This window comes from Suncus etruscus, chromosome 6, assembly GCF_024139225.1.
Source record: "Suncus etruscus isolate mSunEtr1 chromosome 6, mSunEtr1.pri.cur, whole genome shotgun sequence".
NCBI lineage: Eukaryota > Metazoa > Chordata > Mammalia > Eulipotyphla > Soricidae > Suncus > Suncus etruscus.
The window spans coordinates 102872197-102887009 of NC_064853.1; the positions used below are offsets into that span (position 1 = coordinate 102872197).

General features: G+C 40.0%; 1 protein-coding gene across 1 annotated transcript in view; it reads left to right on the forward strand.

Annotated features, from left to right (window-relative positions):
* Nucleotides 1-14813, forward strand: part of RYK (receptor like tyrosine kinase) — a 144321-nt gene that overhangs the window by 104825 nt on the left and 24683 nt on the right. The window contains exons 11-13 of the mRNA XM_049775616.1: nucleotides 296-396; nucleotides 3219-3344; nucleotides 8400-8515. Coding sequence (XP_049631573.1) covers nucleotides 296-396; nucleotides 3219-3344; nucleotides 8400-8515 — 343 coding nt within the window. The remainder of the gene's footprint in view (nucleotides 1-295; nucleotides 397-3218; nucleotides 3345-8399; nucleotides 8516-14813) is intronic.

Genomic DNA, 14813 nt, shown 5'->3' on the forward strand with positions numbered 1-14813 from the left:
AAGCCAGCCATAAGGCGTCTGCCTTGCATGCGCTAGTCTAGGATGGACCAGGGTTCGATCACCTGGCGCCCCATATGCAAGCCAGGAGCGATTTCTGAGTGCATAGCCAGGAGTGTCACCGGGTGTGGCCCCCCCCAAATTTTTATTTTGGAATATTATTTTGCTGGAGATCGTGAATTATTGTGATCTCCACCAGGACTTGGTTATAATGACTGTGTATTTTGTATTTTGGGGGAAAGGAAGTTTCTTATTGAAATTGACCTGCCAAATATTTTCTCTTAAAATCTGTTTGCAGCATCAGTGCCAGCAGTAGTTCTCAAGGACTTTCTCAACCATCTACCCAGACGACTCAGTATCTTAGAGCTGACACACCAAACAATGCAACACCTATCACCAGTAAGAGTTAATTTAATTCTAAAGCTGATTTTTTCCATTGTTTCCCATGGTTAGGGCTCCTGTGGGGCACGCGCACTCTCGTACTAGATATATGATGCATAGAATTCGGGTTGATCTTCAACCTTTGCTTCTGGAACATTCAATGAAACATTCTAAAAATTAAGTAGTAAAACATAGCTTAATGACTATAATTGGTTTTTACTTTGGAAGATTTCTATAGACTAATTCTATTAAAGGCTACAGAACCACTTAGTAGAAACTCAGGAGTATTTTAGATATTTGGATAGACCAAGCTATTGAGTTGCATGAACACAGAAAATTAAAATTTTTGTGCGGTTTTACAGTGTCGTGAGAATCCTCTTTTCTTTTCTTTTCTTTTCTTTTCTTTTCTTTTCTTTTCTTTTCTTTTCTTTTCTTTTCTTTTCTTTTCTTTTCTTTTCTTTTCTTTTCCTCCCTCCCTCCCCCCTCCCCCCCTCCCTCCATCCCTCCCTCCCTCCCTCCCTCCCTCCTCTTTCTTTTTTTTTTTTTTTCTCTTGGTTTTTGGTTTTTGGGTCACACCAGCAGTGCTCAGGGGTTACTCCTGGCTCTATGCTCAGAAATTGCCCCTGGCAGGCACAGGGGACCATATGGGATGCCAGGATTCGAACTACCGTCCTTCTGCATGGAAGGCAAACGCCTTACCTCCATGCTATCTCTCCGGCCCTGATCCTATTTCATTTATATTTTTGTTTTTGGTTCTGTGCTCAGGGATTATTCCTGAAAGGAATCAATCCTGCCAGGCCCTGGAGGACCAGATGAAGGCTGGGGAATTGAATCCTAATTGATTGTGTGCAAGGCAATCACCCTACCCACTTAACTATTGCTCTAGTCCCTTCCTTTGTGAATAGGATTTTATTGGAAGTTTTTTGCACTAAAACATATAAGTATCTGGAAGAAAAAAATTGTTCTTAGAGTATAATGTAGATATAATGAGACCACTAACGATACAAATAAGAATATCAGAATAGTGGGCCATAAGTTATATCTCAAGATTTATTAGTTACATTCGTATAAGCATTTACCTGGCTGGCATTTGCTTTTTAATAAAATAAGATTAAGAATATCTGCCTTGGGGCCCGGAGAGATAGCACAGCAGCATTTGCCTTTCAAGCAGCTGATCCAGGACCAAAGGTGGTTGGTTTGAATCCCGGTGTCCCATATGGTTTCCCGTGCCTGCCAGGAGCTATTTCTGAGCAGAAAGCCAGAAGTAACCCCTGAGCACTGCCGGGTGTGGTCCAAAAACCAAAAACCAAAAAAAAAAAAAAAAAAAAAAAGAATATCTGCCTTGAGGCCGAGGTGATAGCACAGTGGTAAGGCATTTGCATTGCATGCGACCTACCTGAATGGACCCAGGTTTGATCCCTGGCATCCCATATGGTCCCCTGAGCCTTCCAGGGGCAACTGATGAGTGCAGAACCAGGAGTAACCCCTGGGCATCACTGGGTGTGGCCCAAAAACCAAAAAAAGAAAAGAATATCTGCTTTAAACCAGAGAAGTAGTACAGAGGATAAAGCTCTTGCATATATCTAACCCTGGTTTGATCCCTGAATCTGCATAAGGTTCTTCGAGCTCTGCCAGAAGTGTTCCCTGAGCATAGAGCCAGGGTACCATTGAGCACCACAACAGTAGCCCATATTCTCCACTTCACCCCTCTCAAAAAGAAAAGATTGCTTTTACCCAGTGCCCTTTTGCAGTCCTTGAATATATTTCACATGAAAAGACCAGGATTGAGCCAGGAATATAGTTTAGTGACAGAAGCACTCGATTTGCATGTGTGAAGCCTGAGTTCAATTCCTGGCACTGAAGAATAAAACAAAACAGGAAATCCACTGAGATGCTTCAGAAAAATTTGCTCCAGGAGTGGGCCAAGTATGTGCACTACAGGTAGAGACACATTGTTGAGCCCAAATTAAGAAAATTGCTAAAGACTTGTTGAGCTCTCTAGTGTGATACCACTTGACCATCAAGAAGAAGAATGACTAGTGGATTGAAACAAAATGTAAACAAATTTTTGTTGAATTACTTTTTAAATGGATCATTGTCTGAGATAATTAAGGTACTAGTAGTACCTTCTGCAGTTATGCATTATTATTTGAACAAAAGTTCATTTGGTGGGAGACGGCATTAGAAAATCTTTGGGGAGAAATACATGTATAAGAAAGATCAGGGGGCCGGAAAGGTAGCATGGAGGTAGGGCGTTTGCCTTGCATGCAGAAGGACAGTGTTTCAAATCCTGGCATCCCATCTGGTCCCCCGAGCCTGCCAGGAGCGATTTCAGAGCACAGAGCCAGGAGTAACCCGAGTGCTGCCGGGTGTGACCCAACCCCCCCCCACCCCCCCAAAAAAAAAGAACAAGTTAGAGATAGGACTGATAATAGTACATTGGGTAAGGCCTTGTACGTGACCAGTTGGGTTTTGGTCCCTAGCACCCCACCATTAGTGCACCCATGGTGCAGAACACAGAATTATGTACTGAGCAGCACAACTGGGAATTCCCCCTTTTCCTCTCAAAAGGGAAAGATTAAGTTAAATCCACTGATTCAATTTATTTATTTGGGTGAAGGTAGCAGTAAAGCTATTATTTTACTTTCTTCTTTTTGGGGGGGGGCTGGTTTTTGGGCCACACTCGGTGATGCTCCATGTTCTTGTATGTGCCTTCATGTATTTATAGTTCTTTTATTTATTTCTGTGACTTGGGTCCTGAGGTTCTAACAGAATTCGTCTACACTTATGCCATTATAAGGGTATTTATATTTCTTGGTTTGGCTTTGTTGGCTCCTCAGGTTATCCTACCTTGCGGATAGAGAAGAATGACCTTAGAAGTGTCACCCTTTTGGAAGCCAAAGCCAAGGTGAAGGACATAGCAATATCTAGGGAGAGGATAACTTTAAAAGATGTACTTCAAGAAGGTATTTATATTTCAAGAAGATTGTATGTTAATACTATAGCATTTTTGTTTGTTTCAGATTTTAAGAATTTAATTCCTTTTGTGTTTCCTTTCTTTCTTTCATCAGTAGCTAGAAAGCAGTTAGAAAACTGATGCTTATTTTTGTTTCTTTAGCTCCTTAATATATCCTGTTGCAATTCTTGACTTTTAAATTACTTTTAAATTAATTAAAATACATGCCTGTGATTCTGGGGCCGGTGAGGTGGCGGTAGAGGTAAGGTGTCTGCTTTGCAAGCGCTAGCCAAGAATCAGGACCGCGGTTTGATCGCCCGGCGTCCCATATGGTCCCCCAAGCCAGGGGTAATTTCTGAAGGCTTAGACAGGAGTAACCCCTGAGCATCAAACAGGTGTGGCCGAAAAACCAAAAAAAGAAAAAAAAAACATGTCTGTGATTTAAAGTATTTTTTTTTCTGTTTAGCTCTTATTTAAAGATGATCAATTTTCTGCAGAACTCAGTCTGTTTTCTCTCTGGAAGGTAGTGTGGGGGTGCTAGCAGGAATATATAAGCTTGGTAGTAATACTAGTCCCAGTCACATATTTCATTTCGTATGGGACCTTGCAGTAGAACTAGATAGTCTGATCTTAGCTAGAAGTTGTAGAGGTGGTGGGGGTGGTGGGTAAAGGAGGTATGTATCATAGCTCTAACCTTTAGTCTACAAAGAATGGGAGAGAAGTATGTCAGACCATAGTTGACATAGAGATAGGGGTGAAAGAACATGAGCCTTTTGTTGGTAGTGGTGGTGGATGGTGTTTGTGTTCAGTAGATCAAAATTATAAACTCAGTGGTATATAACAGTATGCCCTTAAACACTATTATAACCTATTATTTAAACTATTATTTTAAAAAATATACATTAGAGCTAACACAAAATAGGTATTTGGTAGATATTAATATCCACATGTTGGTTTTTGCTTCCTTTTTGAGTTTATTAGAGAAATGAGAACCAGATTAGAAATAAATTAGTAACAAAATACACAGTGTGCTCTCCAGGTTGTTACTTTTCTCTCCCTTTCCATAATTCATTTTGGAATATTTGGGTAGGGATTTGAGCTGTTCTCATTGAAACAGATTTTGGGGGAGGAATCCTAATTTTGATGGCATTGATACCATTTTATTAGGCTATTTTCTAGTATTTTCTAGATTTAAGGTTTCTCTGGAGCTTGAAGAGAATAAATAGAACATAACATAGCATCTTTTTAAAAAGTCAAGGAATGAGTGACCAATATAGGATATTTCATTTGCAATTTGTTTTGGTCTCTAATGGTATAGAGTAGATAATGTATAGCATATAGTATAATTTTGAGGAAAAGAGGAAATTCTGAACCTGATAATTCATCCTTGATGGTGGTTTTTTTAGGCCTGTAAGAGGATATTTTAAAATTATGTTCATTTCACAAAGGAAACAGTGGTAGAGAGTGGGCCTTTGATGACCCCAAAAAGAACATTTCTGCAAGAACTCATGTAGCAGCCACACAAAGAACTCAAATTGAACAGAGCAATAGCATCCTCATCATATGAGGGGACTTGCTGAGGAAATACTCTAGAAAAACACTGGGGAAAAAACATTAGAAAAAAAAAAAAGAAGAAGAACAAAACATTCTCCCAGCACTTCAGTAGAATCAGCTCTAGAAGGCAAAACCCTGAGTATTCAAAGCTAAAGATTGCTTTCCTTGAGTTGGAAGAGGGAAGAAATGGACTGTAAAAGAAAAGGTCATGTGAGTCGAGTAGCCAACCATGGGAAGACAGCTGAGTGTGAAGGATGTATTGGTTTTATACCTGCAGTATCTAGGTTGAAAACTGACTTGGCGGGCTGCAACTCCTGGCCGAAGGGGGCCACCATTTCTGAGCCATGCCCAGTAAGTAGAATTGCAGTATTGACTTGGCTTCCACATGCTGGCCTCCAGAGCTCCTGCTACTCTCATGCCTTAGCAGAGAAATTCCTGGTGTATCAGCTTCTCACAGAATTCAGTTTTGTACAGGATATCTCAACCTGCAGAGTCTCAGGATTTCTTTCTTTCTTTCTTTCTTTTTTTTTTTTTTTTTTTTTTTTTTGGTTTTTGGGTCACACCCAGCAGTGCTCAGGGGTTACTCCTGGCTGTCTGCTCAGAAATAGCTCCTGGCAGGCACGGGGGACCATATGGGACACCGGGATTCGAACCAACCACCTTTGGTCCTGGATCAGCTGCTTGCAAGGCAAATGCCGCTGTGCTATCTCTCCAGGACAATCTCAGGATTTCTTAAGCCCAGTGAAGTATGGCCTCTTTTTTGCTTACACTATGAACAGCCATTCCAAAGTTAGCACTGCCCAAGCAGAGTCCAAACCTTGATTGCAGCCAGCAAAGGATTAGAGCTTTAGCTCTGGCTCTATACGCTTAGTCTGTCCCACTTTGACACACTTACAACCTCTGACCTGCTGCAGTAGACCCCAGCCTTCAGATTTCAGCTGAAGGACAATCCACACACTTGTGATAGAAGTCCGCACAGTGCCAGAGTGCCCATACTAGATTTAATTTCCAACTCCAGCTACAGAATACTTAGTTCAAAGGATCAGGGGCCCGGAGAGAGCACAACGACGTTTGTCTTGCAAGCAGCCAATCCAGGACCTAAGGTGGTTGGTTCGAATCCCGGTGTCCCATATGGTCCCCCGTGCCTGCCAGGAGCTATTTCTGAGCATACAGCCAGGAGTAACCCCTGAGCACTGGCGGGTGTGGCCCAAAAACCAAAAAAAAAAAAAAAAAAGGATCAAAAAAGATTCAATTTTGTCTTAAATAGGAGCTGGCAGTATAAAGCATAGTAGACAAGGTACAGTTGTCCCCAAGCCACAGATGGCAACAGCTGGGAGCTGCAATCTCAGAGGCACAAAAAGTAGCAGAATTCCCTGATGTGAACTCCTCTACCCATCCCACTGCCATGGCTTAAAGCACTTCAAAATTTGTACTCTCCGTCAGCCTCATTGTTCTGATTGTGAAGCTCAACATCTGTGATTGGGCTCATATAATCACAGTCCTCAGTCACTGACTAAGTCAGTTGTACCAGCAGGAGTGATCCCTCAGCATAGGACTAGGAGTAAGCCCTGAGCCTGCTGACTGTCACCCAAACCCCCCCCCCCCACCTCTCAAAATGACGGGCCAGAAAGATTGTATGATTATACAGGGGGGTTAATGTGCTGCTTTTGCATGCAACTAACCCTGGTACCATTCCGAGCTCCACATATGGTCACCCTGAACACCATCAGGAGTTACTCCTGAGCACCAGTATTTTATGCCCTCTAGACCCCCAACAAAGAAAAGGAATGAAGATAAACTTAACATTTAATGGCAAGAAGAACTTCTAAATCATAGGAATTTCAGGATAAGAAAGAGTGAAAGGGGAGGGTGACTTGTGGAAGAGACCTTCTCCAGCCTGAGGAGGTACTTGTGTACTGTATTGTACAGTATTTGTGTACTGCTTAGGAGGCCCAAAGAGTGGCTCAATCAAACAAACAGAACAATATCAAGACATACTTTTGGGGCCGGAGAGATAGCATGGAGGTAAGGCATTTGCCTTGCATGCAGAAGGACGGTGGTTTGAATTCCGGCATCCCATATGGTCCCCCGAACCTGCCAGGAACAGTTTCTGAGCATAGAGCCAGAAGTAACCCCTGAGTGCTGCCGGGTGTGACCCAAAAACCAAAACCCCCTCCAAAAAAAAAACATATTCTTGGGGCCGGGAAGGTGGCGCTAGAGGTAAGGTGCCTGCCTTGCCTGCGCTAGCCTTGGATGGACCGTGGTTCGATCCCCCGGCGTCCCATATGGTACCCCCAAGCCAGGGTTGATTTCTGAGCGCATAGCCAGGAGTAACCCCTGAGTGTCAAATGGGTGTGGCCCAAAAACCAAAAAAAAAAAAAAAAAAAGAGAAACATAGTGTTAAAAAATGACAAGAACCAAAGAAAGAGAGGATAGGCTTCTTAAAGCAGCACCTCAAGTACAATAACAACAGCATAAAGTTCATATCAGATTTCTCAAAATGAAACTACAAACAAGAAGAGAATAGAACGATATATAAAGCAGCACCTCAAGTACAAGAACAACAGCATAAAGTTCATATCAGATTTCTCAAAATGAAACTACAAACAAGAAGAGAATAGAACGATATATTCAAAGTCCTGACTGGAAAATATCTGCAGCCAGGAATCCTTGTCCTTCAAGGTTTAACTTGAATTTGAGGAATGACAAAAAACATTTTCAGAAAAACAACAGCTGAAAACATTTGTTGCATCTTACCGGACTCTAGGGATAATTAATGGATTACTATTTTTTTTTTCCTAAATTAGCAATAAATGTGGAATAGCAAAAGTAACCAAAATCCACTAAAAATGTTGGGTGGTATATTCCTTCACATCAATAATTTCTCTAAATGTCAGTGGACTATACTCTCTTATCAAAAGGTACAGAACAACTGATTGAATCAAGAAATAAAACTGAACTTATTTTTGCTTGCAAGAGACATACTTTGATCTTAGAGGGAAGGCTTTCATTTTCATTGTTGATGATATTCTTAGCTAAATATTATATGACCTTATACCTGAGGATCAATCTCTGGTAAAAGTTTATAGTTCTGTTCGATTAGTCTGAGCATCTGTCTTTATTCACCTCAGCCTTTGATGCTACTGTCCTAAACTCTGCAGCTATAAGAAAAGTGTTGTTTTTTTTTTTTTTTCCTTTGTCACTTTATAAGGTTAAAGTCTGTAAACTCAGATCTGTCTGTGAATATCTCATTACTTTTCCCTAACTATTTTATTTAGTTTTTTTGGGTAATTTAGAAATAATTGTTACATTCTTAACTCATATATGGTATATGTAAAAGTAATTTAAGATAGTTACAGAGAACTTCAAGTAGTCATTCAAAGTAAAGATTGAATCTTTTACTCTAGGACTAGAGTAATGTATGCCCTTATTATGTTTAAATTATATTATGCCAAGAAGCATATACTTTCATACATATAATTTTATGGACTGATTATTGTTTTTTCCTTAGGTACTTTTGGGCGTATTTTTCATGGCATTTTAGTGGATGAAAAAGACCCAACTAAAGAAAAACAAGCATTTATAAAAACAGTTAAAGGTATGACCTTTTCTCTTATTATTTGGATAGTGTTTTTCTGTCTTAGATGATACAGATTACATTTCTAGAAGGCCTTTAAATATAACATGTTAAAAGTAGTTAATATGAGGCTACTTAGGAGATTTGAGTGACTCTCAGAGGTTTCCAAACACTTTTTTTTGGTGGTGGGAGGAACGTAATGAGAGCTTATCCCTAGGTATGTATTTAGGGATCAAGGATCATTCCTGGCAGGCTCAGGAACTATATGGAGTGCTGGGAACCAAAACCATGTTGGCTGTGCACAAGACAAGCACCCTATCCATTGCACTATCCCTCTAGTCTGAGATTTCCAAAGTTATTTGGCCTTTTGCTCTCTTTTCCAGACAAAAACAAAAAACAAATCACTCACTGTCACCCTGGAAATCTCCCTCCTTTAAAGGAACAAACGGGAAATGCAGCCCCTTTTTACCTTTGCACCTGATGCTACTTCTGCCCCACCCCACCACCCCTCAAGACAGCGCCCCTCTAGAGGGCAGTGTCATCTACTTGGGAAACTACTTATACTGAAGATGAAGGTCTGACAAAGAAAGACATGTTTACTTTGAAATTCTCAGACATAAACTCGGGCTAAACTGCATTTGCATGATTTTATTGTTGCTGTATCTAATAACCTGTTTTTGTTAGATTAAAATCTTCAGTACCCCCTTTCCCAGCTACTTTTTACTTTTTATGATCCCCTCTATTCTTTTACAGAAAGTATCCTTATGTATATTTATTTTTTGGTATAGTTTGCAGGTATAGCCCTAATTGGAATTGCTGTCCCCAAAAGTATTTAAAATTCATTGCCAGATTGTTCTCTAGTGGATGGTTCACATTTTTTTTCATATACTCTTCTTGGAGTCATCTTTTAAAATGTCTAATTTTCTTCTTGTGAGTTGTACATTTTTCAATTAGTGATTTTTTTATCAACATTTTTTTCTGCAGCATTATGTGTAACCTGCTCCCTAAAACTAATAAGTTAACAGGAGCTTTACATAAGTTAGGAAAAAAATTTTTCCTTTCATTCTGGAGCTATACCTAAGAGTGCTCAGAGATCTCTCCTGGGTGTGCGTAGGGAACCATATGTGATGTCAAGGATTAAGCCAGTGTCTGCTGTGTGCAAGACAAGCTCTTTAACTACTATACCACCTCCCCAGACCCACTAAAAATAGTAGTTTTAATTACTTAACTGATATATTTAAATATCTTAAATAACTGATCTGAAAGTATTCACTTACTTTAAGAGAAAGAAAATACACTGGGCTCAAATGTATAGTAAGTAGGGCTATTTGATTCACCCCACATTCCATATGGTTCCCCATCCCCTACTAGGAACTATTTCTAAGCTCAGAGCCACGAGTAACCCCTGAACACTATTGGTTGTGATCCTAAAACCCAAAATAGGCCAAAAAAAAAAAAAAAAGACAAAAAACAAGAGAAAGAAAGTAGAATTTTTAGAGTACTTAATAATCAACTGTCTGATACAGTTGAGATGATAGTAGTTTTGGAAAATTTACTTAGTATTTATTTATATTTTGGTGTTGGGGCCACATCCAGCTGTGCTGGGAGACCGTATAATATGCCAGGGATCAAACTCAGTTAGCAGCATGCAAGGCTAATGTCCTATCTGCTGTATTATTTCTCTAATACCTATATTTAGCATTTTAAAGAAGCTTAAGGGAATATTGAATTTAGTTTTATGAGTAGGAGGTGACAATCCAGTAAGTTTTACAGCTTGTTTATAGAACCTAATTTCTAAATTTACTTAAAAAATTCATGCACATTACGAAGAGTTTATGTTTATTATTTCTAAAACATCAAGTTATAGGGACTTGAGAGATATAGTATAGTGGGTAGAGTGCTTGCCTTGAAATGGCCAATTAGGATTTTTGTCCCTAGCACCTCATTTGTTCCCCAAAGCCCCCCAGAAGTGGTAACTAAACACACATCCAATAGTATAAACCCAGAGCACTGCTGTAGTGGCCGTCCCCAGAACAAACAAAAATTAGATTGTAATAATCTAACAAAAATTTGGACAGATGTGCCTAGGCATACCTCTCTCTCTCTCTCTCTCTCTCCCTTTCCCTCTCCCTCTCCCCTCTCTCTCTCTCTCTCTCTCTCTCTCTCTCTCTCTCTCTCTCTCTCTCTCTCTCTCTCTCCCTCTCCCTCTCCCTCTCCCTCTCTTCTCCTCTCTCTCTCTCTCCTCTCTCCTCTCTCCTCTCTCTTCTCTCTCTCTTCTCCTCTCTCTCTCCCCCTCTCTCCTCTCTCTCTCCTCTCTCTATCTCTCTCTCTCTCTCTCGCACTGACTTCATATATTGCTGCTTCTACCTCTCTTGACACCACCCCCACCCCACCCCTGGACACTTTTGAAGGTTAATATTTACCTTAGTTTCTGCCTAGTTGTTTCTTTGTGGTTGTTTTTTGTTTCTGGGTTTTTGTTTGTTTTGGGGCCACACCTGGTGACACTCAGGGATTACTCCTGGCTGTGTGCTTACAAGTTGCTCCTGGCTTGGGGGACCCTATGGGACGCCTAGGGATCACGGCCCTTCTAGGTTAGCACATGCAAGACAAACACTCCACCGCCACCGCTTTTACCCCAGTTTCTGCCTGGTTTTGAGAAAATGTAAAGGTATATTTAAATGTAAAGGTATATTTTAGCCCTAAGTTTAATAACTAGGGCCTTTTACTAGATTTTTTTTCCCCTCACTCACAGATGGATCATGGGGGTCATTCCTGGTAGTAGTTGGGGATCAGCTAGGAAGTGCTCAGGGTGCCACACTGTCCCAGAGATTGAACCCTGGACCTCCATATGCACTGCCAGCCCTTTGCCTTCCCTTTAATTCTATTTCTTCTGGAATTTGTATGTATTCTGTGGTCAATTTAGAATTGGACTATTTTTAAAATGTCCTGAATGAATATTGAATTAATAAGAGGTTTCTGTACAGAACTGAGTTGATTTATGGTTGGAAGTGGGAAGAAACGGAAATAATAGTGATAAGAAAACACAATGCGGATACTGGACTGTTTTGCAAGATAAGATTTCTCTTTCCATGTACACTTGCATTGGAGTCACTTGGTTATTTCTATGCCTTCCCTCTAATTGTAATGTTCTTCTTGAGTTAGACGGAAATAAGAGAAAGTACAGTGAGTCCTTAGCCAAGATTTGATCATAGTTTGCATAGGAAACAGGAAGTGCACTGACCACAATCCCTGCCTCAAAATTGTTAGGAAGATAGCACCACATGATTATTTCTGAGATTTATTCTCTTGTATGTAATGTTATTTAAAATTTTTAACTAAAACAACAGAGAGTTGACTTTTGGGGGTGGAGTTTATTTATATCAGACACAATTGGAAGTGCAGTTTAAATGTAAAATAAGGAATTTTTAATAGTTAAAATATTTTGAAAAATTATTAGTTGTTGGTTTTTTAGGCCTAAGCAGAAACAAAAAGTAAGCTTATTATAAATACCAGTTTAGGGCTAGAGGGTAATACAGCACTTACCTTGCATGTGGCAGACCTGGGTTTGATTCCCTGTAGCCCCCCAACACCCACCCCAAGTCTGTCAGGAATGAGTGCAGAGCTGTTAATAGCCTGAGCACAGCTAGATGTGTTCCCCAAACCAATATATAAGCATAATAGTTTGCACAGACTTAATTATATTCTAATAAAAATCTCCAGATACTGAAATGAAAATATTAATTTCTTACTATGTATATTGTGAAATTGAATTTCATAAAACACATGAATTTCTTTGAGGTTGTTGGTATTGAGTTTTCATTTTCTTTCCAAACTTTTTTCGTTTTAGTTTGGAGAATATATATTTACAGTTTTTAAGAGTATGATAAACTTCTCAGTATTTAAAATGAAAATACTAGAATGCAACAGGAACAATAATCTAACAAATTTGATTGTTTCTCACTAAATATATCCAATTCAAAGTTTTTATTTTTAGTGTTCCTTATTCAACTTGCTTACATAAAAGTTAGGCATAAAACTATGCACTCTGAGATAATTCTTTGTTTCATCTTGGTCTTCATACCAGTTGATGGGAAGAGCACTCAGTCCTTATAAACCTTTCCAAACCTCAAATGCTCAAATTCCCTTTGTAGAGAATGAACATTTATCCTTCAGATACTATTGTGAAATCTCTTTTCCAAAGAATTACCATGTGCTTCCAAGCCTTGAGATTGTTTACCCTTTTACATTTCCTATTAAAGTCATATTTAATCAAGAAAGGGACTCTTCTAAGAAATGGATGATCTATAATGCTTATGCCTCATGTCAGCATTTTACTATGTAGTATTGGGTCTGGATCTGGGCTTTGTAATCTCCCCTTTATTACATTGATCAGAAATATATATATATTGTACTGTTGACATGAAAATTAGGCATTGGTTTCTTTGAAATATTCTTTTTCTTTTTTTTTTTATTTTTTTTTGGTTTTTGGGTCACACCCGGCAGTGCTCAGGGGTTACTCCTGGCTCTACGCTCAGAAATCGCTCCTGAGAGACTCAGGACTATATGGGGATGCGGGGATTTGAACCACCGACCTTCTGCATGCAAGGCAAACACCAAACCTCCAAGCTATCTCGCCGGCCCCTTCTTTGAAATACTCTTACAGGCATAGTCTTTTATTTTTTTTTAGGCACAGTCTTAACTTGGTTTTGATATCAGAATCCCTTTTTAAAAATCAGTTTTAAAGTGAAAATACACTTAATGGAAATTTTCTTTTTAAACAATGGAGACATTTTCATACACTTTTCAGATATTGGCCATTGTATGGGGCCGGCGCGGTGGCGCTAGAGGTAAAGTGCTTGCCTTGCCAGCGCTAGCCTAGGACGGACCGTGGTTTGATCCCCCGGCGTCCCGTATGGTCCCCCAAGCCAGGAGTGACTTCTGAGGGCATAGCCAGGAGTAACCCCTGAGCGTTACCGGATGTGGCCCAAAAACCAAGAAAAAGAAAAAAAAGATATTGGCCATTGTAAGATGAGGAATCTTCATAGCTTTGTGTAACTATCTTCTGACTTAATTTTTTAAAGGTCCAGAGTAATGGTACAGACACAACTGTTTATCCCTGGCACTGCTTGGTCTCTTAGGCACCACTAGGTATAGCTCTGGAGTCTCTGAACACTGCCAGGGCAATCCCTGGCACCTCAGGGCTTGAACAGCACTTTGTTTTTGGACCCTTGCCTTGAAGTATGAGCTCAGTGGCTGAAAATTGCCAGGAGAGGCTCCTAAACTCCATGAGTACTGCTTGGGAAGTCCAAACATTTTTTCTTTTAGTGGTATATACTAAATATATTGATAAATTTTGCTCTATCATGTTTTCTTTTTATAATTTTGAGCCACATTGGCCGGCTCAAGCATTGTTTTTAGCTCTGTGCTCAGGGATCAAACCTGAGTCAGGTGCATACAAGGCCTGCTGCATTATCTCGATGGATCAAAAGTTAATTGGGGGGTGGGGTTTGTTTGTTTTTTGTTTTTGAGTCATATCTGGCAGAGCTCAGGGGTTACTCCTGGCTCTACGTTCAGAAGTCGCTCTTGGCAGGCTCAGGGGACCATATGGGATGCCGGGATTTGAACCACCATCCTTCTGCATGCAAGGCAAACACCCTACCTCCATGCTATCTCTCCGACCCCATCAAAAATTTTTTAACTTTTTTTTTTTTTTTGGTTTTGTTTTTGGTGGGCATGGATTTTAGGCTACATTTAGCAGTGTTCAGGGGCTACTCTTCGTTCTGCGTTGAGGGTCTGTTCCTGGAGAATTTTAGTAAAAAAAAAAATTAAAATAGAGTTAGAGATATAGAACCAGATAGTGGGTAAGGTACTTGCTTTGCATGCACTCCACCCAGATTTGATCGTTGGCATCCTATGTGGTTCCCCTGAGAAATGCCAGGAACAATTTCTGAGTACAGAACCAGTAGTAACCCCTGAGTATCACCAGGAGTAACCCCCAAGAAATACATAAATTTAAAAAAATAACCAATATTGTAGTCAGGGATATAGTGTGCTGAGAGCACTTGCTTTGCATGTATGAGACCTTGAAATGATATCTACATCTCTCTCTCTCTCTCTCTCTCTCTCTCTCTCTCTCTCTCTCTCTCTCTCTCTCTCTCTCTCTCTCTCTAATTTTATTGGGAGGGTTTACACCTGTCTACTCTCTGGTGACCATATGAAGTTCCAGTGATTGAACCCAGGTTGTCCATGTGCATGGCAAGTGACATATCTTTTATTTTCTCTCCAGCCCCCTAAAGTCAATTTTAGTTTTTCTTTGTTTTACTTTGACCCAAAGCCATGAATTTAGAA